We start from the raw sequence: 24,207 nt of genomic DNA, 5'->3' as shown, positions 1-24,207 counted from the left end.
ATCAAGCACCCCCCAAATTGTATAAGCTTCAGACCCCACATAACCAGGCCTATGCCTGCTCAGACGATATCCATTAATATCTCTCTATGGAGAACAGGCCTGGAGCAGGCTTTGGAGTTAACAGTGGCCTTGAGGCAGGGAAGGAGTCAAACGAGGTTGCTGGGCAGGTGGGGGCCCTTATGTGCTCAAAGGCCGCAGCTGGCTTATGAATTAAGAATGTGCAGACTCGTGACCTGCTGAGTCAGGGGGCACAAGCCACCCACGCGGGGGCGGCAGGCAGCTCCCTCGGCATCCAGCTCCCACTCGGGAAATGAAACCCATGGGGTCCTTTTGACTGAAGGCAGTTTCAATACACCCACCACACGAAGTAAGTAGAGCCACAAGATTTATTATTCCAGATCCCAGACGCCAGGGGGCGCAATGAGCCAGGCGAAGGACCATCCTCCGTCCCAGGTCCTGAGGGAGAAGAGAGCAGGGTACCAAGCACCTATCATAAAACGGTAGGGGTGGAGGTCACCAGGTTTTTATGGGTTTAAATGCTGAGTGGTTATTTTAAAAGGTGCCTGGGAAAAGCAAAGTGGGAATCCTTAACTACAGTCTTTATGTCCACACTCTGGGTGTGAGGAGGGTTACCGTGCTGTAACATGCCTCAGCAGCAAGCCTGAAAAACAAAGCTGCTTTCCTCAAAAGGTGTTTCTCTCATCACAACATGGCCTACGATGATGCGTCTCCTGTTCAGCGTGGCCCTCCCCTGTGTTTTCTAGTAACGGTAGCCCACAAAGCCCCTGGTGGCTGTGTGGTGAGGCTGAGACCCTCAAAGATCAAGAGCTGAGGCCCCAAGGGATTAAACAACTTGCCCAAGGCTAAGTGCCAACCTCCCACAAACCAGGCTCGCCACCTTCCCCCAAAGGGCACCCTCTCTGCTCCAGCCCCTGGGACAGGCTGGCAGCACAGCTGGGAGGCTCAGTGGGACATCTCTGAGGGGCAGGTCTGGAGATGCCCTATGCTGGTCCCCACCCCTGTGACCTCCCCCAGACTCCTCTGAAGAGAGCTGGGACCTAGAGGAGGCCCTTCCTGCTCCTGAGGTGACCCCCAGCCGCAGGATCGTACCAAGTGGCATGGAGGGCCAGCGGACAGTGGCAACACCTGCTCTCAGCCACACAGGGCCGAGTGGGCCCTTGGGGTCAGCCCAGGGCTCCTGCCTGGGCCCCAGACCAGCCGCTCCCTCCCCTGCTCCAGGGACCACCCTCCTCCTGCCTCCCAAATTCACTCCCAAAGTAAGAAGCAGCAGCAGCCAGCCAGGCTGGGCTCCACACCGCCTTTAGTCACACTTCTCACCCCTGATGCTGCCAGCAGACGGGGGCTGACAGGGGCTGGGGGATCACTGCATGCGGGGTGAAAGGAGGCTCTGAGGCACAGGGCTCCCTGAGAGCACAGGAGAGGAGGCGGGGCAGGCCCCCGAGACCCCTGCACACACGCAGGCCAGCACTGCTGGGAAATGAGGCCGAGGGTCCGCAGCCAAGGGAGGAGACCGGGCCCCAGTGCCTCGGGGGAGGCGGGGGGGGGGCATCCCATGGGGAACGAGGGCCCCTTTCCTGGGAGCAGGCCTGCTGGTGGCAGGCAGAGACTGAAGCTGAGACAAAGCTGACTGAAGAGCCTCACGACGTCCCCACCCCTAGTGAGCGGCTCAGGGAACAGTGCAAGCGCGTGAGAACTCTGCCTTCGGCGGCCACTCAGAAACCTGAAATCAGCCTCACACGAAGGGGTGCCACGATCCTGGAGCGGGGAGGGAGTGAGAGCTTCTGGCAGAGGGAGATCAGAGACCACTGCCAGACCCTGAGATCAGGCCGGTGGGTGGCGGGGAGGGCTGGGCTCTGGCTGCCCACAGTCAGGTGGCTTGACACCCCGTGCAGCCTGAGGTTGGGTGAGGATCTGGGGTGCACATACCCCTCCGGACTCAGTGTCGGCTGCTGACGTGGAGGGTGTAGAAGGCCCAGGGCTCGGGGACGTAGATGACGCCCGGGTACTTCTTCCTGAGCACGGGGTCATTCCACAGCCAGGCGACCCAGAGCGCCACGAGCAGGAGGGTGAGGGCAAAGGAGGAGAAGAGGAAGAGGCCGTTGCTGTCCAGGAAGAGGCGCTTGCGCTTCTGGTGCAGGACAAGGGCCAGCATGGCGAAGAAGGTGAAGATGAAGAGGATGAAGATCTGGCCCTCGGTGACCAGGTACCTAAGGAGGCCCGTGCGTGAGCGGAGGTGGGTGCCGTGACAGCCCATCCTGCCCGGCATCCCTCCCTCTACCCAAGTACCAGGCTGCCCACCCAGTCGGTCAGGTTAGCACGTCGAGGGAGGGGCTGAGGCAACCACGTCACTCTGAGCCATGGCCCATACGCAGCGTATTGATTTGGCTTGTAGAGTTACTATTTGTTAAAACATTGAGTTTGTTGCCAGTATGTAAGTAACAGATTACCTGCCAATGTGGAGTTCTGGTTTCCCTGCTCACGTTAGGCCTGTATTCCCACATCACAATAACTGATGAGGAGAAAGCAGCTGCTGCCTTTAGAGCGCATTGTTCTGCAGCTTGTGCCCCAGGCCCCACCACTCCCTACTGCCTCACTCGACGCCTGCTTCCTGCATGTCTGTTACCAGCTTGGATCCTAAAGGCGTCCGAGTTGGCGGATGCAGTTTCAGCTGAAGGGAGCTGTCATTACTGTCTCCTTGAAGGCTGGGACAGTCTCATCTCCCAGGGTTCTCTCCAGCTCTTAAGGCAGTACCTAGCATGTGGCCAGGAACTCAGTAACACTGGCTAGAGGGCTTCTGAGAGGTTATCTCGTCCACTCCCCTGCCTATAGAGAGAACCGCAATGCTGACCCATCCCACTCAAGGAACTACATAGCTCTGCAACTTAGTGGCTGTGTCACCTTGGGGAATTTACAAGACATCTTGGAGCCTCTGTTTTCTTGCTCATAAAGGGGCATAAATGGCCCTATCTCTCAAGAACTACGTACTTGGAAAAGCATATTGTCCAATAAACGGCCTCCTGTAGCTATCACTCTGGTAGTGCTATGGGTAAGAACGGGCCGAAGTTCCTTCCCACGTCTCACCTCTTTCCCTCCAGCTGTAGTTGCCACCCATTCCTCTTAATCCTGCCCTCAGCGGGCATGCGGATTTGCCCTGGTGGACCCCCACTGCTGGCCAAGGGCAGCCCCTGGAGGTGGGCCGGAGCTGGCCCCAGGAGAGGAGGCCCTTTTCATTTGGCTGGAGGCTTCCCACCAGAGAAGGGCTAGTTGTTCCCAGGACACCCACAACCCCCAGGGGAGCCTTTCTCCAGAACGGAAGTGACAGAGGAGGGGTAGGAGGCTGGCTGAGGCCTGGATCCTCTGGAATGGGAAGAGAGAGCTGGAGGGAAAAGGAAACCAGGCATGTAGCCCCTGAGGCCATGGAATTCCCCACATATCTGTCCTTGTCATCTCCATGATGCTCCATAGTTTACAAAGCCCCTTTCTCTCCCCCTGGATTCTCACCATGTCCTAAAAGGGAGACAGGTGGGTATTATTCCCATTTCACAGAGGAGTAAATTGAGGTCCCGAGGCCTTTACAGGGCCTGGTGTTGGAGATGGATTCTACTGGCCCCGAGGTTGCACTCTGAATGTGAAGAGGTCACACTCAGGCCTGGCTTCCTGGTCACAGAGCGGCCACCATAAGGCAGTCACAGTCCCCACTGAAAGAGGAGGAAGCAGGGACCTCAACAGGGAGAGTCTCATCTGGGGTCACACAGCAGCCCTGTGGTCAAGAGCACATTTTCACTCCCTGGCTCACTAAGGGCTCCCAGCCTACCCGCACCCCAGGTCCAGCGTCCACTCACCAGTAGTACAGGCCGCTGGGCACCACCAGGGGCAGGGCTGGCCCTGGCATTGAGCTCTCAGCTTTGGTGGGAGTGAAGCAGCCGCTGAAGTACATGAAGAGGATGAGGAAGAAGGGGATGTACCTGCAGCAGGGAAGCCAGTGCTGAGCCGCCCAGCTGCCCCCACCCAGGGCCTCTTCCCCGCCCATCCTTGTACTGGTTCCCAGCACCATCCTATGCAGTCTCACTTCATGGTTTACAAAAATGCCTGGTTCGGGTGGCACTCTTCCCTGGCAGCCTTTACCGAGCAGGGGGTCCAGGAGGGAAGCAGGAAGATGAGGTCTGCTCCCTGAGCACATGCCGGTCAGAGCCCCGCAGGCTGGGGGGTGCGGGGAGGGGCAGCTCCCTCCCACACGGCGCTGGCCACCCCACTCACTCCGTGTGTGTGTGTGTGTGTGTGTGTGTGTGTGTGTGTGTGTGTGTCTGCCTCGTGTACGCACCCAAATACCAGCAGTCCCGGCCCCTCACTGCCCTGGAAAGGGGTGTACCCAGCAGGGTCGAGGAGGGAGAGGCCCGAGGTCCCAGTTTAAAATAAGGTGGGTGGGGGGGACAGCACCTGCCAGAGGACTCCAAGGAGCTCTGTGAAGCCCTTTCACCCACACTCAGCCCACAGCCTCACCCCCTTTCCACACACACACCATCTCACCCCAAAGGTACCGCCCTCTCTCCTCTCCACACACAGGCTGCTCTCCCCACGCACCTGTGCCATCACACCCCCCCCTTTCTCTTCCCACGCACCACCTTGTCTCCTTCCCCACCTTCCCTCTTGCCCCTCATGTGCCCCCGCGCCCTCCCAGTCCTCTCCTGCTCCTTCGTTTCTCCAGCCTCTCTTCCTCTCTCCTCCTCCCGTCCCCAGCCTCCCACGGGAAGGGTCTTCTGGCACAGGTCAGGGAGAACTGGCAAGAGGCCTGCCTGTCCAGGAAGCCCCTGACCTCCCAGGCCCCCAAACAGAACCTAGAAACACAGCGTAGGGCAAGTGCGACAAGAGTAAGCCCACATCGCTCGGGAGTGGAGCCACCCAGGCCCAGGGCTGGCTCTGTCACTAGCTGTCAACCCACGGCCAAACCCCCTCCCACCGGCCCCAGCTTATCCTGTGTAAGGTGTGGGCCTGGAACAGACGACTGCCCCCAGCTTGGGCCCTGCATCTCCTGTGGCTGAGCCCGCATTCGTGAGGTTTCCTCCACTGTGGGTGAAGGGGTGGGAGGGAGGCGCTCCCCTGGGAGTTTGGAGGAGCGGGGGCACAGACAGCACCCTGCCCCCGCCCCACCCCCGACCCAGTCCAGCCGGACCTGCTCATCTTCCTCCCCGTCTCCATGCCCAAGACCGCAGCCCGACACGGCGGGGTCCCCATCCCCGTCCCCAGGGTGGGGGAGATGTTTATCAGCGCTGCAGCCTCGGCCCAGGGAGGACAGCCACTCGCTGCCCTCTAGTGGCCGCCGCGGGCACCGCGGGCTGGCGGGAGCGGAAGGAGGCGCGGCAGGAGCCAGAGCTGAGTGACAGCGCTCCCGCCCGGGAAGAGCACGCCATTCCAGCCGCTGCGCTCGACACCTGGAGACCCCAGGCCCTTGTTCAGTGTCACCAAGGCCGGCGGCAGAGCTGGCTGGGGCCACGGGCCCCATTACTCACCACATGGAGTGGCCCAGGTACTCGTCGTAGTAGTAGAGCAGCTCAAAGGAGTCGATCTGGGGGCGGCAGAGGCGAGGCAGGGGCAGAGGGCGAGGGGCTTCGGGGAGGGGCTTCAGGGAGGGTGCGGGACCCACGCAACCCGGCGCCCCCGCTCCCCCCAATGCCCAGGCCTCCCCCAGCTGCCCCCAGTCCCTCCCTACCCGGAGGAGGGGGCCCTGGTGGGCGCCTACGTGCCACTACCTAGTAACACAGGAGCATCCTAGCTTGGCAGGGCGGCCTGCCCTCATCTAGGGCAACGTGATATGTCGGGCAGCCTCTTTGGGCCCCAGGACGGACCGCAGTGCCGGGGTGGAGGCTCACCAGCGTTTCTGGCTTGAGATTCTTGATGATGGGGTTCTCGCGGACTGACAGGTGGTTCTGGTAGCCGCTGAAGATCAGGCGGTGGTTTACAGAGTCACCCACCAGGTGGATGCTGGCGCCCATGATGAAGGTGATGATGCTGACGTAGATCATGGAGCGCGGCAGGGTGCGTGGGGACCGTTCGATGAGCTGAGGTCAGAGGGAGGCCCGACAGCATGACCCCCGCCTCCACCATGATAGGAGACGCCCTCTGCTTCCCTCCCTCACACCCAGAGTGGGATGGATGCCACCAGCTGGAACGTCACTCTCAAATTGGTGGGTCCCTTTAGTGGGGCCAGTCCAGCCTCCAGAGTCTCACAAGGTCCCTGTGAACCCAGCAGGGGCCAGGGATCTGCACCCTCTTGTGCTGGAGAGGAAACACACTCAGCAGGGCCAGCTCTGCCCAAGATCACACACACCCACGGGCTGTGCTGGAGGTGACACAGGCATCCAGGCCCTGCCCTCCCACCACCCCCAGTTCTGCTCCTGGGTCACTGGGCTGGCCTGTTGAGGAGACCCTCCCATTTCTGAGCAACTGAGCAATCCAAGCAAACAAAAATGAAAACGACGGGGATGCGGCAGGTGCTTCTGAAACTAAATTCTTTTACTAAAGACCCTCTGAATTCTGAGATTACACCTTCCCTATTTTTTGGAGATCTGAAATGTCTCTCTAAAAACAAAATGATGGGGACAATAAACAGCGATAGTTTTAAGAGCCCTTATGTGGCAAAATGCAAAGCCAGCATTGCCGAGAGCTACCATCGCCCAGATATCTATCTCCCGCAGCTATCTAGGAGACAGCTCTGTGTTCCCAGTGGTACCTCAAAGTCAGGGATCTCCAGGCCAGAGGAGAGAGTTCACCCTCCTTTGCTGCCCTTCCTGCCATCTGGCCCTCACCTGCTTTCCCAACTGGTCCCTGACCTCACCCTGGGCGATCCAGCCACTCCTTCCACCTCAGCCTCCCCAGATGTATTATGGCTCCTCCAGCACGGCCTTATCGTCAGGTGCTCCTGCCTGAAGGTCTCTCCCAGTTCAACCCCAAGCACACCAGGCGGAGGCCCAAATCAAACGCCCCTCCTTGGGGAGGCCTTCTCCATCCCTCCCGGCCAGAGGCAGTCCCGCCTCTCCTGGGGCTTGACATGTCCCTCTATCACAGCCTTCCTCCCACAGAATCAGGCAGGGGACAGTCTGATTCTCAGGGCACTTCCGGGGCTCGGCACCAGCTCCCTGCCGGGTGGAGGAAGAAATGAGGGTGGGAAGGGAGGGCAGGGAGCCTTGGACTGTACCTTGAGCAGGAGAAAGGGCGTGATGATGTTGTAGGCCATGTGGAAGTAGTCCCCCACGCTGGGCTTGTTAAGCGGAAACCACTCGAGAGGAAACACCAGCTGGGGAGCAAGGGGAGGAATGGTTTTTACTAGGCACAGCCCCATGAGACCCTCAGAACCTCTTCTGCACACACTTCATTCTTTCTGTGATCTTTTGGGATCCTCTCAGCAGCACTGAAGTGAAGGTGTTTTCAGACAGACAAACTGAGTCCCAGAGAAGGTAAGCACACAGTAGACACAAATCCAGGGCCTGACCCTGTGTCCCTCTCCCTCTGGGTACTAAATAAAGGTCCCTGGGTACCGGCCTGAGAGTTGGAGGCTCCTTTGGGACTCAGTTGTGCACCAAAGTTCTGGGTGACCCTGGGCAAGTTCTTCCCCTCTTCAGGCCTCAGTTCCCCCATCTGTAACATGAAGTGTGGCCCAGGTGATCTACATGGACCCTTAAGGATCTGGCACTCCAGGTCCTAGGATGATGACAAGATCTCCTGGCCACCCAGCTATGGAAAAACACTCTGTCCACTGAGCAGATGGACCACTTCCAAATCAGGTCAAAACTATACCTTATGAAACAAAGGAGAAAATAAGTGAGTTCTACAAAGATTCAGTTCTTCCTTTTCTACCTTCCCTGAGAGAGGCAGGCAGGCCAGGGCTGTTCCTCTGTCTAGAATGCCCTTGTTTCTCCTACTGCTCTACGCCGTGAGTCCCAGCCTTGTCTGTGTCAGTGGGAAAATTCCTACTCGAGGTCAAAACACTTCACAACCTCCGCCCTGCCACACCCACTATCTGTTGATTGAGAACACGTGTAATGACCATAAATTTCTATCAAAAATTCATCCTGCAGAAATAAAACTCTCAGGATACAAGAATCTCAATCTTTCTCTTTCTTACCTGCTGTGTGCATGTACCTCTGTATCTTTATCTATAGCAAGATATGTATGTTGGCTGAAACACTCTTTGATAGCAAAATACCAGAAATAGGCTGACTACTTGAATACACTACAGTACATCTTTTCTATAGAAGGTTAAGTAGCCATTAACAGAAATAACACCTCATATGTACTGACAGGGAGAGATATCCATGATATATTCTAAAGTAAAACAAAGCAAGTTGTAAAATAAAGTATAAAGTAAAATCTCATTTTGGTTAGAGAAGAAAAAAAAAGGATGTATACATATGTTTGCATGAGTAGAGAAAGGAGTGGAAGGATGAGCCTCAAACTGTCAGGGGTGGAACTGGAAAGGGAGAGTCTCACACTTCTTTATACCCCTGGGTATGAACTGACTTGTTGTAACTATGACATATTACTTTTATAACTTGTAAAAAGTTTTATTTTGTAGTTATTACAAATTTGGGACTATCATGGGTACATTTGAAAAGCTCCAGTGTATACAAGAGTTTTTCAAATGTATATTCCTGATGAGCCCACTTAGGGTTATAGTGGCCACAGCAACTCTGAGCAGGATGGGGGAAGTGATTTGCCCTGCAGGAGACCCCTATTAGAGCTGATGAGGCTGAGTCCTAGTGAATGAGAAGGGCCATGAGCCTGCCCCTGGCCTCATCTCCCCTCTCCCTGTAACACCAGTCTGATGGGCAGCTCCTTTGTCCCCCAGTATGTGGAACCTTCATGCTACACAGGGGCTCAGAGCAGCTAGTCCAAGCCAGTCCTCTTACAGATGAGAGAACCAAAGCCCAGATGACACTGACTTGCCCAAAGTCACTTATGAACCTGACTGGGTGCCCTGACTCCTGGCTCAGTCCCTTTACTTTCACCTACATTTAAAAAACATGTAAACCTTATGGCAAGCCTGCAGAAAGAAGAATCAGCAGCCACCACACCTCCTCCCCGACACCATTGCCAGGAAGCTTCTCTTCATCCCCTTCAAGTCTTTGATCCCATGTATACAAGACTGTTAGGGCCGTTACTAGTTGGCAGGCAGTCAATATGCATGACACTTAGGCATGTTTTTTTCTCCTTAAACATTCCAGGTTGCTCTAGAGTATTCATAATTCCTGTTTAGTGCCCAGGTAGCATCCTCTAGACTGCGTACAGCAAAGCTGATTTACCCAGTCCCTACTGCTGGACCCTCAAGTCCCTTCCAAGTTTTGGCTATTATAACAACACTGCAATGAACACCTTTGGTACAGAGGCTGTCTTCTTGCTGATTACATCTTCAGGGCAAAAGTACGACCCCTTTTTGGAAGGGGTCGTACTGAGTCAGGAGGGATGAACATATTAGGGTTCTGGATAAAATCATGATGGAAGGGGGTGGGCTCTGGGGCGAGTGCCTGGGGGCATGTGCTGACTCCTCCACTTGCTGGCTGGGTGACCTTGAGCCAGTTATTTACCCTCTCTATCCTCGACTCTTCTCATGTATAAAATTGAGATTAATAATAGCATTGATGGGAGAACTAAATAAGTTTAAACACATAAAGAGCTTAGAACAGAGTAAGCGCTCAATGTATGTTAACCGCTATTTCTAGCTTACTGTTATTATTCATTCAGTACAAGTATACTGAGCACGTATCTTGCTAGGCACTATTCTAGGTACTAGTTATCGCCTTGACAAACTGCTTTCCCAAAGGGCTTTGCTAATTTGCATTAGCATTAGCATGTATGAGGTGTCAGTTTCAGTGTTGGATATTGTTATTTTTACCACCCACATGCAAAAATTAACACCTTAGTTTTTTGTTTTTTAGTGGTGCGTGGGCCTCTCACTGCTGTGGCCTCTCCCGTTGCGGAGCACAGGCTCTGGACGTGCAGGCTCAGTGGCCATGGCTCATGGGCCCAGCCGCCCCGCGGCATGTGGGAACCTCCCGGACCGGGGCACGAACCCGCACCCCCTGCATCGTCAGGCGGACTCCCAACCACTGTGCCACCAGGGAAGCCCAACACCTTAGTTCTTGGTGGGAACTCACTCAATTTTTTTCACCTTCTGTTACCTGTCTATCTATCTATCTATCTATCTTATTCGTGACCAGTGAGGGGATTTGGTGCTCTTCCAGTATTAATCTCCGTAGAGGCTCCCACTGTACACTGATGCATGAAGTAGCCTTGGAGGGAAGGGGACAGTTTCACCAGACGACACTAAAAATTACCCAAGGCTCAAGTCATACATGATAGGCAAATTCAGCCTATACTCTTCACCTCCAGAAAAACAATACTATCCCAAGGCTGTGGGGAAAGCAGGTGGGATCCTTTCTCATACCCCACTGTCTGAATTGGTGCTTTGGTTAAACCTGGGTGTGAGATATGGGGGGATGCAGTATGACTAGTCAGGCCCCCCCGGATCCCCCACTCGCTGGCAGCTGCCGCACTGGTCACAGTCGTAGAACTAAAGGACATGAAAGCATCCAGACCTATTCTCACAGTGTACTGGTAGAGGCAATGACTTGTCTGAGGTCACTCTGACAATTCATGTCACCCTGTCTCCTCACTGCTGGTCAGGGCTCTGTCCACAGCTTTACACTCACCATGGCAATGGGGCGGCCAAAGTCTAGAACCCAGTTCTGCAGGGTGAAGTAGAACCAGAGATCAAGGTGGAAGGGAGCCGTGCTGGCAGCCTCATCAGCCTTGACGGAGCTGTGCCTGGGAAAGGGGCAGACAAAAGGGGTCAGCTCTTCTCTCCCCCCATGGGAAGCTTCCCCACAAAGATGAGCCACAGAGATTTGAGAGCAGGAGGAAACACATGATTAAGTTCTAGGAAAAGGTTTTGCTGGAAATACTGTGGTCCATGGGAAGGTATCCTGGGAGTGGACTCCATCTGCCCTGACCTTTGCTTCTCTATGATTCAGGCAGGAAAATGCCCAAAGGGTATAATAACTGTTGGGTTTTCTTACCTATAGAATGATGGGGAAATCAGATGGGGCAAAGGATGCGAATGTGGCTGAAAAGCATGAAACATGGTGATGGATGATGATAGCTAATCTTCATTGAACACTTTCTATATTCCAGGCACTACTATAGCTGTTTGCATGCACCATCTCATTTAACTCTCTTAATTCTCACAGAAACCATCTGAGGTTAGACTATTACCCCCATTACACAAGTGAAAAAACTGAGGCCCAAGATGTTAAGCAACTTGCCCAAAGTTACATAGCTAAATATTTGAACCTAAATGATTAGGTTCCAGAGCTTATATTTTTAACCTCTAACCCATCATTGTATCCACAGTGATTGGTCCACGGGATGGGCATGTGACCTGAGCTGGATCAATCAGAGCCCTCTGGTGAGATGTGCCTTACAGACTATAGACTGGGATGAACAGGGGCTCTCCCTTTCCCTTGGTTTCTGAACCATGAGGAGGTAGGAACAGGGCTGCAGGTGTCCTTCTTCTCACCAATCCACAGTGAAACCTAAGAAGGAAGGCAGCAGGGACAAGGTGATGTGAGAGACGTGGCAAGAAGAGAACCATCTGACAACGCAACTTTGGATGCCTGTCTCTCCTGCAAAGCAGTCAGCCATCTGCTCTTCACAAATGAGCTGAAGCTAAAGGGCCAGTGCATGGGCCACCTCCTCCAAGAAGCCTTCCCTGATGAAGCTTATCCCAAAGCCCACTATAGGGAGTGCATCATCCCTAACTCCCACTCAGGCCATGACATCACAGGGCTGGAGTTTTGCTCGTATCTAGGCCTTCAAGAAGAAGGGTGATTTTAAGGTTCTCTCAACTCACCAACCTCCCCATCAGAGTACAAATCCTCTTTACAGTGTCCCTGCCACTACTTGCATACCTCCAGTGACAAGCAGCCCACTCCTCCTAAGACGACTGAGGTGTAAGTTGTACTGTCCCACTGGTGCCAAGACCAGGAGCTGTGTGGTGTGAGTCCATATTCTCCAGAGTTTTCAGCTCAGTACCTGATTTATGCTCAGTGATTACTGGCTGATATAAAACAATCTCAGTTACCAGTTACTCATTCGTTTTAGTGGCAAACAACAGCTTAGAGGCACCATGAAGATTTTCCTCTGTCAACACTGCTATTGCTTCCATAACTTTCTGGGATCCTTTTTAGCCAATTCCAAGTATGGTCCACACTGGGCTTCTAGAGCAACCCAGACACAGAGAGGCAAGCTCTTGGAGGATCTCATCATCCTCTAGCGGCAGGCAAGGCAGGTGGAGTGGGCCTTTCCTAGGTCAACTAAGTCTTCCTGTCCCCTCTACTCAGTGCCCACCACTTACTGAGTGTCGACTGTGTGCTGTGCTAGGAGCTTCACTAGCACCATCTCATCTAATCCCCACAGCCATACTGGGAGGCTGTTACCCTCCCATTTTACAGATAAGGATACTGAGACTTAACCAAGGTTACCCCCACTAGTAAGAAGCTGCATCAACTATTCCTTTTGTCAGCCTTCCTACTCCCTCCTTCTTCTGGTGAGAGATGATGTATCCTGAGCCACAGGGAGGGCCAGTGACCCAGGCCGGCGCAGTGGGACTTTTCTAACTAGAGTTGAAAAGAGCATCTTCCTTTCTGGTGCTGGGACGCTAAAGATGAGAGCTCGGGGCTGCCTGTGGCCAAGGTTCCAGCCTCAAGGGACAGCCAGGTGAGAATGAAGCAGCGCTGCAGAGAAGAGCAGGGAAAAATAGGAGAAGAAGGCCTGAGAGGGTTCACATTCCCAGTTCCAGGCGTCCCCAAGGCAATGGTTTGGCCACAAGAGCCAATACATTCCCTTTTGCTAAGGGTGCTGTAGTTCACACTGGCTTTCTGTCACTCGCAATCCAGGAGTCCTGAAAGGCAGAGAATTCAAACCTGGGTCTATAAGGATTAAAGACCTGTGCTCTAAGTAGCTTGCTATTTTGTTGCTGATTATTATAAGCTTTGTGGCATATCAGGAGATCAAGATAGAGAGGGATTGGTGTAGCCTGAAGCAGTATGCAAAACCTGCAGGAAGAAAGGGAGCCTGGAAGCATGGATGGGTGGATTCAAGTAGGATGGGTGGATTCAAGTAGGCAGAAAAGCAGCAGGAGAGCAGGATCAAAGGCCTGGAGGTGGAAGTGAGAAAGGGGCTAAAGGGAGCTCAGATGCCTGGCTTATCGGTGGAAGGAAGAGGAGGGGCTGCTGGGCCTTCGGACGGGGGCAGACATTCAGTCACTGTCTGAGACAAGTGACTGGTATAGAAGCCCCACCATGCCCCTTCCCCTTTGTGACCATCAGGGCAAGGCCTCAAAAAGCAGATGGTGGCAACCTCTGGGCCTGAAGAACTTTGATGGGGAAGGAGAATGACAGTCCTCAGTGTTTTATTCTGGAAACCTTCCAACTGGGCAAAGAGCAGGATGTTTGGTACAGGAAATAAAGGCGTTTTGAAAGCCTGGGAAGCACTTAAGTGTCGGTCTCTGGAAGCTGTGGATACAAAGCACACACTAGGGGCTCAGTGCCTATTTCCTCTTCCACCTCAGGAGGCACTCAGTCAGTGGGGATCCCTGTCCTGAGTCCAGCCTGGCTGAGCAGAGCAGGAAGAAAAAGGGCAGGTGCAGGGCAGACACCTAACTTGGGAATCAAGATTGGTGAGCGTCTGACTGGTGTTCTCCTGTTGGGACTCTGAGCACAGGAGGCAGATCATGAAGGGTGAAGGCATCCTCTCCCCCAGCCCCTCTCCTGGGGATGAGCATCCTCAAACCTAACCCAACTTTCTGACTTCACAGACTTCACACACCTAGCCTCCAGCCATGCCAGCTCTAGGCCTCAATCATCAGAAACTCCTGCTGAGAACAACAGTGAAAGCACAATGGCAGGTAACCCAAGACAAGGATGGCCTTTAATCTCCTCCACGGCTTTACAAGTCTACCATCTGGGAAAACTGATATCACGACAGTTGGGGAGCGCATACCATACAGCAGCGGTCCCCAACCTTTCTGGCACCAGGGACCAATTTTGTGGAAGACAATTTTTCCATGGACAGGGGGCGGGGGCGGTGGGGGGGAGGAGGAGGGGGGGATGGTTCAGGCAGTAATGTGAGCAATGCGGGGGATGGTTCAGGTGGTGATGGGGAGTGGCAGATGAAGGTTTGCTCACTTGCTCACCTCCTGCTGTGCAGCCCGGTTCCTAATAGGCTGTGGACTGGTACTGGGTATTGGGGACCCCTGCCATAAAGCACATAACATATAGATGAAATACTCAAAGCGGTCAGCAGTCTCAGCCATGGTGGAGTCAAGCAGGGACCTATGAATGGGGACTATAGAGGGACTGATTTTGGTTTTATATACACAATGGTGAAATACATGACATGATGACAAGTTTGAACAAAAAATGAGAAAATGAAGGCAAAAAATAAGAGGAAAAAAAGGAAAGGCAATTAGAAACTCCAGTAAAAACAAAAGCAATATAAGAAAGCAAATGTAACTGTTAAACTTACTGGACTCTGTAGGGAACAATATTTACATGGCTTAACTAATAAAAACATTGTATACTGAGAGGCCCGCGTACAGCAAAAAAAAAAAAAAAAAAAAACATTGTATACTGATTTTCAAAGTTCAGAATCAATCCACAGACAAAACATGGAAGGCAATTATGGTTAAAACACAGCAAGTAAATACTACTGTTAACCTTGACAACTTGAAAGTAAAACTATAGATGACAGGAGTTGGGGAGAGGGTAAAGAATGCTAAAGATTAGGGTAGGAGACTAATATTCTTTTAAAAAGGAATCAAGAGATACTGCCCTTATTGTAAATCAACTATACTTCAATAAATAAATAAATAAGTAAACTTTTGGAAAAAAAAGATATTGCTTTACAGTTGATGGAAAAAGAAATAATGGTATATACGTATCCCTTAAGGCTACAAAGGTAACAAAGAGCAAAACTAAAAATGGTGATACAAAACCATCTTGTGAAGACAGGAGAGGCATAAGTGAACCAAATCATAACAGGAAATTAGTAGGTAAACATTAGCTTAGAGGCTAATAGCAACTGATAAACCAAGAAATAGCAGTTGAGCATAGCTTTTTTTTTTTTTATAATTTATTTTTGGCTGTGTTGGGTCTTTGTTGCTGCTTGTGGGCTTTCCGGGTGAGTGGGGGCTACTCTTCATTGTGGTGTGCAGTCTTCTCATTGCAGTGGCTTCTCTTGTTGCAGAGCACGAGCTCTAGGCATGCAGACTTCAGTAGTTGTGGCTCACAAGCTCTTGAGTGCAGGCTCAGTAGTTGTGGCGTACGGGCTTAGTTGCTCCGCGGCATGTGGGATCTTCCTAGACCAGGGGTTGAACCCGTGTCCCCTGCATTGGCAGGCGGATTCTTAACCACTGCGCCACCAAGGAAGCCCTGAGCATAGCTTTTGAGTGTGGACTTTGGAGACTGCCTGGGTTCATATCCCAGCTCTACCACTAGCCAAATCTTGAGCAAGTTACCTCCTGGCCTCAATGTTCTCATCTGTAAAATGGGGGATAATACTAGATCTTACGTCAAGAGTTGTGGCTGAATTAAATTATGCAAAAACTTTTTTTCTTTTAATGCAAAAACTTAAGAGCAGGGCCTGGCCCACAGAAAGTGGTATGTACGTAGTATTTGCTATTATTATTTAGAAACATGAATTTAATTCTGGTAGAAACAGTTAAAAGAAGCTAACATGGTTGTCTCTGGTACTAGGGAGAGGTGGAAAAAGGGCCACTGCTTTTTACTCTAAGCCTGTCTGTGCAATTGTATTTAATCATGGGCAGGTATTACTTTGATTACAATACAAAAAACTGTCAACAGAGCAGGTGAAAGCTGGAATAGGGTACCTTGAAAGGTAGCGAGCACCTTGTCATTAGAGGTATGTAAGCAAAGCATGAATGTAGCAGAGGAAATCCAAGCATCCTAGGAGTTAGGATGATTCTGCCTACTGTCTTGTGCAGCAATGATATTGAGAACCGGCCTAGGCACCCAATGAGGGGGGCAGAGACACCCTGGAAGAGAGCCAGCCTCTCATGCCATCCCCACGAGCAACCTGGATGGTGGGGAGCTCATGTAGGAGTAAAGAGGAATAGCCAGAGTGGAGTAGTAAGAACAGAAAACAGAAATCAGAAGCCCCGGGTTTAGGCCCTGCTTCTTGCCGGCAAATGATGTAAACCTCCTTAGACCTCAGCTTCCACATATACAAAATACAAAAAGACCGAGTAAGATGCTGCATGTGGAAACCCCGCATATGAGATAAAGTGGTGACCATATCTGCTACTCACATGCTGTTCTAATTGGACTACCACAGTTCAAGGCAGTCAAAGACTCCCAACTTATAGGTGATCCGGAACAGAGATGTCCTTAGTAGCATGAAAAAGAGCTAGTCTTACCCAAGTCTCTCAGACTTCTTCCCTCATCCCAAATCATACCACAAGCTTCCTAAAACTGAGCACACTAGTGCTCAAAAACCTTCCATGGCTCCCCCGTGCCCTACAGAACAAAAGCTGCATCCTTAACCTGACATTTAGGGCAGGAACTAGGGTGAGGCAAGTGAGGCACACAGGGCCCAACATTTAAGTAGGCATAGGGGAGCCACGGAAGGTTTTTGAACACTAGTGCCCCGAGAGCGTCTCCTTAATTTTTGCACTCAAGGCTCTCACTATGGTCCCAGCTCTGCTGCCATTCAAGGCCCTTCACAATCGGTCTGCATCCTCCTGCCACTGTACACAAAGAAAGCTCCAGCACCACTGCACTCCTTGCCTTTCCCAAGCTTTCCCATGGCTGGGACAACCTTTCTTCCCCTGTCACCTACTGATCTCTCAAGCTCCACTTCCTCCAGGCAGCCCTCCAAGATGACCTCTCAGTCCCTGGACTGTTCCTCCCAGGCCCGCCCTACCGGACTGTGGGACCCTCCCAGCTTCACCTTACCCACCGCTTTAGTGCCTGGCACAGCGCTGGACTCAACAGAGATGCTTAATGAATGCCTACTCTGTGCAATGAATGTCTATAATTTGTAAAATGGTATGAAAGTAGAGTGGAGGGAAAGATTAAAAGGTGGCTTCTATACCTTTTCCTCTGCCCCAAGCACGGGGTCTCAGCTACATAAACCGATAACTTCCCCTTACTGCGAGAAGGGAACAGCAACCGTGTGGGAAAAGCCCTTCTTAATTCTTTCTCTGGGGGGAAGTTTCCACATTTCGCTGTCTCTTCCATTTACATTCCCACATTCTTTGGTTCCTCGGGGCAAGAAGTGAGCCTCCTGTTAACATCAGAACCCAAGTCAAGTTCAGAGGCACCCCGAGACCTCGGCTTGGCGCCCGGGGCTTGCAGGCGCGTTGGGGGCCCTAGTGAGCAGAGATGTCCTCTGGGCCCGCCGCCGCCGTCCCCACCCTTAGTTTCCTGGACCCCAGCTGAGCGACTGTCCTAGAGCCGGCCGGGCCGCTGGGCCGTTGAACCCCGCCGCTGAGCCTCCCTGGGCACGGGGCTCCCCCAGGAAGAGAAAGGAGCGCGGAGGCGGGGCTCAGGCGAGTAGGCGAGAAGTAGCTGCAGGGATAGCGCGTGGACGACCCACCCGGGCTCTGTGGCCCCGGTCCCCCGCCCTCCCCGTCACGTGGCGGGGCTGCGGTTCAGCTCCGCCCGCCGGCGCGCGCCCACCTGGCCTGCAGGAAGGAGGCTCCCGGCTGCGCGCCCGGGCCACCCGCCGCTCCCGGGTGCTGCCGCCTCCGCGCCGCCGCCTCCATGGCTGCCCCGCCGGCCGGGCCCTCCGCCCCGCTGCCCCGAGCTGGAGACGGGCTCGGCTGGCCTGACTGCCGCGAAAGCAAATACCCACCGCGGGTGCGGACCCGCGGGAGAGCGCTCGGCCCCGGAGGCGCGGGCCAGAGGAAGGGCCGGCGGGGGGCGGGACAAGAGACGCGCCGCGGGAGCGCGGGAGGCGGGGCCGGCTCCGCGCGGAGAAGGAGGGGCCCGATGACTGTGGCGTCCCAGGCAGTGGGTGGGGACCGAGGCAGGAGGGCACAAAGTGTAGCCTAATGGGACTGGGATCTGCTGGGGTCCCCTGCGTGGCCGGGGGCGGGAAGCTTTGCCTAGGCTGCCCGAGACCCGCATATTAGATATTAGTCTAGGGTGGGCTAGGGACGTGGGGAAAGACTAATTCGACCCAAATGCTCCCTTGGGGAGGAGACGAGACTGGATTTCCCTTGTCCTTGGGGACGGGAAGGCTTGGAGGGACGGGTTCAATGTCTTTCCCCACTGTGTTATGCACTTTCCTTCCTCAGATGGAAGATAGCACTCCTTAAAATGTCAACTCTATGGCCTTTGACGCTGGGAATCAAAAATCGGTGGGATAGGAGGGTAGGACGCAAAGAAGAGCGAATTCTTTCCAGGTTGGGGAGGAGGGTGATGCAGAATCCATTTCCGGCTTTGTCACTTTCTTGGACTCTGTGGCTTTGTAAAAGTTACTTCCCTTCTCTTCCATTCAAACATGTATTAACTCCTGAGCAGCGCCCCATCCCATACGAGAATGGATGAGCCCTACCCTAGTAGGCTTACGTGGGGTGTTCGGGGTGCGGATTGGTAAGTGGTGTGCTGGGGAAGGTACTGAGTATTGTGAGGGTGGAGACTTGGAGGGGGTGGGGTCAGACAAGGCTTCTGGAGGAGGCCTTAGGGAACTGAACTCCGTTTGCAAACGTGGAGCAAAGCCAATTTACTAACAATGAGTTGTGGTTGTTGGCTGACAGAAAACAACCTAAAAGTTGAGAATTATGTTTTATTCGGGGTCATACTGAGAACTGTAGGCCAGATAGCTCAGATAACTCTGAGGAACTGTTCCAAAGAGGTAAGGGAGGAGCCAGGATACACAGGAGTTTTTGCTGAGAAAAAAAAAAAAAATGTAGTCGAACATCAAAAGATTACCGCTAATCACAAAAAACAGACATCTCAAGTTAAAGATTTTACTGTATGGGAAGATGCAAGAGTCTGGGCTTACTGACCTTTGATCTGCAGCTTAACTATCTAGGGCCAGAATCCTGTTTTTCTCCATCCTGAATTCCCCTCAGGGTGCGCCGTGGGGGGCAGCTGCAGTGGCTGATGGCTTGATAGTGGACAACTTTTTTTTTTGGTCCACTTGGTGAAGGAAAGTACAACGTTTATTGCAAGGTGCCAAGCAAGGGAGTGGGAGACCAGCCTCAGATCCACGCCAACTTAGTCTTTGGGTTAGGGTTTTTTTTTAAGGGGAAGAACAAAGAGGCTGGGATTAATCATCGTCTTGTGACATTTGTTAATTGTTGTTTCAGGAGTCGGATATCTCTGATTATGATTCTCTAACCAGATGGTCCATGGCTGGGGGGTCTGTTAGCTCATCTTGCCCTGGAGAAACAACCTGGGTTTGTATGTTAATGATGATATCTATAGTAGCAATTTTAGTACATTAATGATGTTAACAACAACAGTTTTAGTCATCTGACTCTGGCTGATTAGTGTTCAGTTAGCACAGGATTGAGGTCAGAGGGGACGAGAAAGGGAATAAAGTTTTGGATGGAGAGATTAATCATGAACTCAGTTTAGGGGGACTTGGCTTCAGATGGACATACTAGCTGTGAGTTTGGACTTCTGAGCTGACAGTGAAGTCTGAGCAGAAGTCCACCAAACACATGAGGAGTGGGGAAGAGTGTTCCAGTCAGAGGGGACAGCCAGCCAGGGGGCTTGGCATCCAGAGAGACCCTGAGGTTTGGAGGAACAGAAAGAAGTTCAGTGAGAGCAGCAGAGGGCAGGGAGGGAGAGCAACAGGAGTTGACCTGGGGAAGGAACCAGCAAAAAGGAGGAGAGCCTTTATCCAGAGAACAATGGGAAGCAGTTTAAGGCTGTTGGGCAGGGGAGTGGCACCAACATATTTGCATTTTAGACCCTTCCCTTCACAGCATGGGGGTTCGGGGAGGTGGTTGAGAGGAGGCAGGACTAGAGACTGGGGCCCAGTTCTTCTAGTGAGGGTCCTGGACTGGTTACAGTGACAGTGGAAAGGAGAGAATTGATGACATCAAGAGTTTGTGTGGGAGGTACCAAGGCTGTGACTTGGATGTCAGGGGTGAGGAGAGAAGAGTTCAGGCAGTGGCCAGTTTCTGCAGCTGGGTGGATGGTGGAGGTGCCCCTTGGGAAGTGGGTTGGAGCTAAATGAGAATTCATCCTTGGACACATTAAGCTTGAGGTGGGTCAGGAAGGCTGATGGACCCATGGATCTGAAACTTAGGCCAGACTTGGGAGTTGGGCAGACAGACTTGTGAGTCACAGGAATATAGATGACAATTAGAATCTTAGAGGCTACCTGGGGAGACAGCTTCCCTGTGAGAAAAGAGAACAATGGGCAAAGCCTGAGAACAAACAGCACAGTCCTACCGTATAGCACAGGGAACTATATTAACCATAGTGGAAAAGAATATTAAATATAAAAGAATAAGCAACCTGTAATAAACCATAATGGAAAAGAATATGTATATATACACACACATATATATATATATATCTGAATCACTCTGCTGTACACCAGAAACTAACACAACATTGTAAATCATCTATACTTCAATTAAAAAAAAAAAAAGAAGCTGGAGAACAATCTGCAAGGCACACTGCCTGGATTTCAATCCTGATACCGTTGCTAACTAGCTGTGACACTTGGGTAAATTACTCAACCCCTCTCAGCCTCAGTTTACTCATCTGTAACAGGGAGAAGCTTGTTGCATCTACTGCATTGGGGTTGTGATGATTCAGTGAAATAATGCATGTGAAGCGCTTAGCACCGAACCTGGCACTGGTGGGTTTGTTATTTACAACAGTTTGTCCTTGGACCTGAGGTTTCCCTCCATGATGTGAGGGGTTTGAGCTATGCCTACTTCCATTCTATTTTCTTTCCTGTCTTTTCTCTTGAGAGACTTTTATTGGGTTTATTCCTTCTCCTTTTGATCAGAGCCCGTATGTCCCATCTTGACTGTGGCTGGTGCCTGCATCAGGACCATTTTCCATCAGTCCCATCCTGGGCTCCAGCAGCCCACAGGTCACACCCCCAATGCCCACCCCAGCCCCACTAAAGGGCACGTTTGCTTTATAGCTTGCTTTTTCTCATTTGTTCCTCACCATGTCAAATGAAAGCAGGGGATGTCCCTGTTTTGCATCAGGGAAAGCCAATGTCCTGAGCTGAAGTAGTGTACCCAAGGTCAGCCAATGACAATGCTCAGACTGGATCCCAGATTTAATTTTGGTGAGTCTGATCTTCCATCTACAGATTGATCTATGCATACACCAGAGAAGAAGGATTGAGGCTTCCCACTCTGACCCTAATCTCTCATTCTCTGCTGGCTTTGCAAGCCTGCTGGACTCCAAAGGTAGGGATATGCAGTACCTGTGACGTAATCATCGATTTAATAATACCCAGGAGTGGGCTTCCAGCCATTAGAGGATGAGGCTGTGCAGTAGGGGCCTCTCTGGCTCACTTAATCTCCAATCCCTTAAATACCATCAAATCTGCCTCCTGTCTGGAGCCGACAGCTGCTCCTGAGTGGAGGGGAGTCCAGGCTGGCAGGGAGGCTGGGACTTTCGGAATGAACAAGATGAAAATTCCCCCAGCCTGGTGGGATTATCAGCCCCACCTCTTTCCTGTCCCATCAGGACTCTTTAAAAATACGATCTGTGTTAGCTCTCAAACTGCATGGAAATTGAGGGGAGCAGGGCCAGGGGTGGGGGATAGAGCAAAGTTGGCACCAACTCTTGGGCACTGAGGGATACACATTTCCAGGAATCTTGCTTCCAACTCTCTGGGGACATGGTTCCTGCCCACCAGAAAGGCAAATGGTCTCAGCTGCAATTTCAGTGAACAGCATCAAGGAACTTTGCAGCTGGGAAGGTCCTTTGGGATTACACAGACCAGTGGTTTCAACTTTTATTTTAGCAGAAGTTCTCTTTTCCAACTAGAGCTGTATGAGCTCCTTTTTAATGCCCACCTAAGATCCTCTCAGCTACACCTGTCTTCCAGGTCTTGCCACTTGTTTCACCAGCACAAGCCAATGGCATCCCCCGATCCCCCAAATTTCTGGCCTGAGAGTGCAGGAGTGTCAGACACTCCATGGGGTGAACCTTTGACCAGTAAGAGACAGGGATTGGCAGATAAATTCCTTTCTCTTCCTCTTTCTGGGTGGACTGTCATACAGCCTCATTAAAGAAGGTCCCACAAGATTTAGCATCAGGGGAGGTGTATAGCAGCCAGCTCAGCAAAGTCCTCTGTGCCCTCTCCCTCCTTTTCTCTCTCTCACCCTGTTTTTTCCCACGTCAGCTTCCCTAGCATCATACTCCATCATAAAGTGTTAGCACATACACTTCTGCCTCAAGATCTGCTTCTTCGGAAACCTGGGATAAGGTAAGATCTGAGAAGGAGGCTCAGTGTATAAAACAGATACAAGTGGGGCTACTCCGAGTGAAGAGAAACAGGGGCCGAGGTACCATCTCTCTTTCCCCCCTACCGTTTCCAAGGCGATGACCAAAGCCTCCTTATCAGGCTCCCAAAAGCCTTTGATCTCATTCAACTCTGCCATTCTGCTGCTGAGGAAACTGAAGCCTGAAGTCACACAGTGAGTTAGTAGCAAAGCCAGGGCTAGACTCCAATCTCCTCACTCCTAATCTGGTGAGACGAATCCTCATCTTTCTATCAAGCTTACATAAGAACTTTTGAAAAGTTTTCTTTTCCCAAAACATCTTCTCACGCTGGTCTGCCCCAGGAAGGCTTTCCCCCTGCCTGCAGTTTTGTTGAGAAATAACTGACATACATCACTGCACAAGTTTAAGGCATACAGCGTCATGGTTTGATTTATGTATATTATGAAATGATTACAATAGTTTCAGCTAATATCCATCATCTCTCTGGAAGGCTTTGAAGTCCCTTGTTAGGCTGTAGCCACCACCTGGGAGGCATGACACACAGCCCTCTGAACTCAGAAGCTGGGACTAAGGAGGGCAGACAAAGAAGAAATGGGACAGGGAAGGGGCAGTTATGCTGGGAGAAAGGCAGTCAGGAAAGGCCTGATTTAGGGACCTCTGCTTGTGGGAAACAGGAGTTACACATGGTCAGACCTCAGGGAAGAGAGGATAGGCCTGGGGGAAGAGGGAGGGACCAAAGAAGGAGATGGAGAATGGCTTCCCCTATCAGCTGGTGTTGCCTGTAGGACACCCTCCTCCAGGCTGAGGTCATCCCTAAGGAAGCTTGGAGGGTGACCACACTGTGGGGGAAAGAAACAGAAGGAGGTGTTTGCCTCAAATTGCTTTCATTAAGAGTCTTGTGGGGGCTCCCCTGGTGGCGCAGTGGTTAAGAATCTGCCTGCCAATGCAGGGGACATGGATTCGAGCCCTGGTTCAGGAAGATCCCACATGCTACGGAGCAACTAAGCCCATGCGCCACAACTTCTGAGCCTGCGTGCCACAACTACTGAGCCTGTGCTCTAGAGCCCGTGCTCTGCAACAAGAGAAGCCACTGCAATGAGAAGCCCGTGCACCGCAACGAATAGTAGCCCCCGCTCACTGCCACTAGAGAAAGCCCGTGTGCAGCAATGAAATCGCAATGCAGCCAAAAATAAATAAATAAATTTATTTTAAAAAAAAAGAGTCTTGTGGTTGTGACTGCTAGAAACAGCTGGGGCCAGGTTAATGGCAAAAAGCCATTTTAAAGGAATCTAAGTATGAGGATGCAGCTGGCCCTTGGGGAACAGATGAGAACCAGGGCCTGGACTTAGAGAAACCCGAAAGCCACCTCCCTCCAACTCTGCTTCTGTTCCATCCTTCTCTCTCTCTGAAACTGGCTTGCCCTGTGTCCTAGGGAGCATTGGCAGCAAATGGCCTCAGCTGGCAGCTTCCAAGTTTACCTCGCTTTCATCCAGGGGTTAAGCAGAATGAGCCTGGACTCTTCTGGGCCCAATTCTAAGTTCTCGTGGAGGGATTATAATTGGCTCAGCTTGAGGCAGGTGCCCACCCTGGGCCAGTCAGTGAGGCCATATGCTGCACAGTCACAGATGCTCCCTCTCTGGCCAGATAGGCCAGGGAAGAAGGAGACGGTTCACTA

The 24,207-nt window shown here is 52.1% G+C and overlaps 1 protein-coding gene across 13 annotated transcripts in view; it reads right to left on the bottom strand.

Moving 5' to 3' along the window:
• Positions 1-331: 331 nt before the first annotated feature.
• CLN6 (CLN6 transmembrane ER protein) overlaps positions 332-24,207 on the bottom strand; it is a 52,439-nt gene continuing 28,563 nt past the window's right edge. For 2 of the 13 annotated variants that reach the window (XM_060097110.1, XM_060097111.1), the window contains 7 exons: positions 10,725-10,839; positions 7,214-7,312; positions 5,889-6,077; positions 5,529-5,625; positions 3,864-3,986; positions 1,948-2,228; positions 395-1,776 (listed from right to left, as the gene is read on the bottom strand). In XM_060097110.1, the coding sequence (XP_059953093.1) occupies positions 1,267-1,776; positions 1,948-2,228; positions 3,864-3,986; positions 5,529-5,625; positions 5,889-6,077; positions 7,214-7,312; positions 10,725-10,727 (1,302 nt within the window). In that variant the 5' untranslated portion in view covers positions 10,728-10,839 and the 3' untranslated portion in view covers positions 395-1,266. Of the gene's footprint in view, positions 1,777-1,857; positions 2,229-3,863; positions 3,987-5,528; positions 5,626-5,888; positions 6,078-7,213; positions 7,313-10,724; positions 10,840-14,266; positions 14,327-17,184; positions 17,377-17,771; positions 18,016-24,207 lie in introns of those variants that run through there. The other 11 variants (XM_060097112.1, XM_060097106.1, XM_060097115.1 and 8 more) reach the window with 11 other exon arrangements.

Source organism: Mesoplodon densirostris, chromosome 4 (assembly GCF_025265405.1).
Source record: "Mesoplodon densirostris isolate mMesDen1 chromosome 4, mMesDen1 primary haplotype, whole genome shotgun sequence".
Lineage (NCBI taxonomy): Eukaryota > Metazoa > Chordata > Mammalia > Artiodactyla > Ziphiidae > Mesoplodon > Mesoplodon densirostris.
Note: the sequence above shows the minus strand (reverse complement) of the source record. Positions and strands in the feature narration are given on the sequence as shown.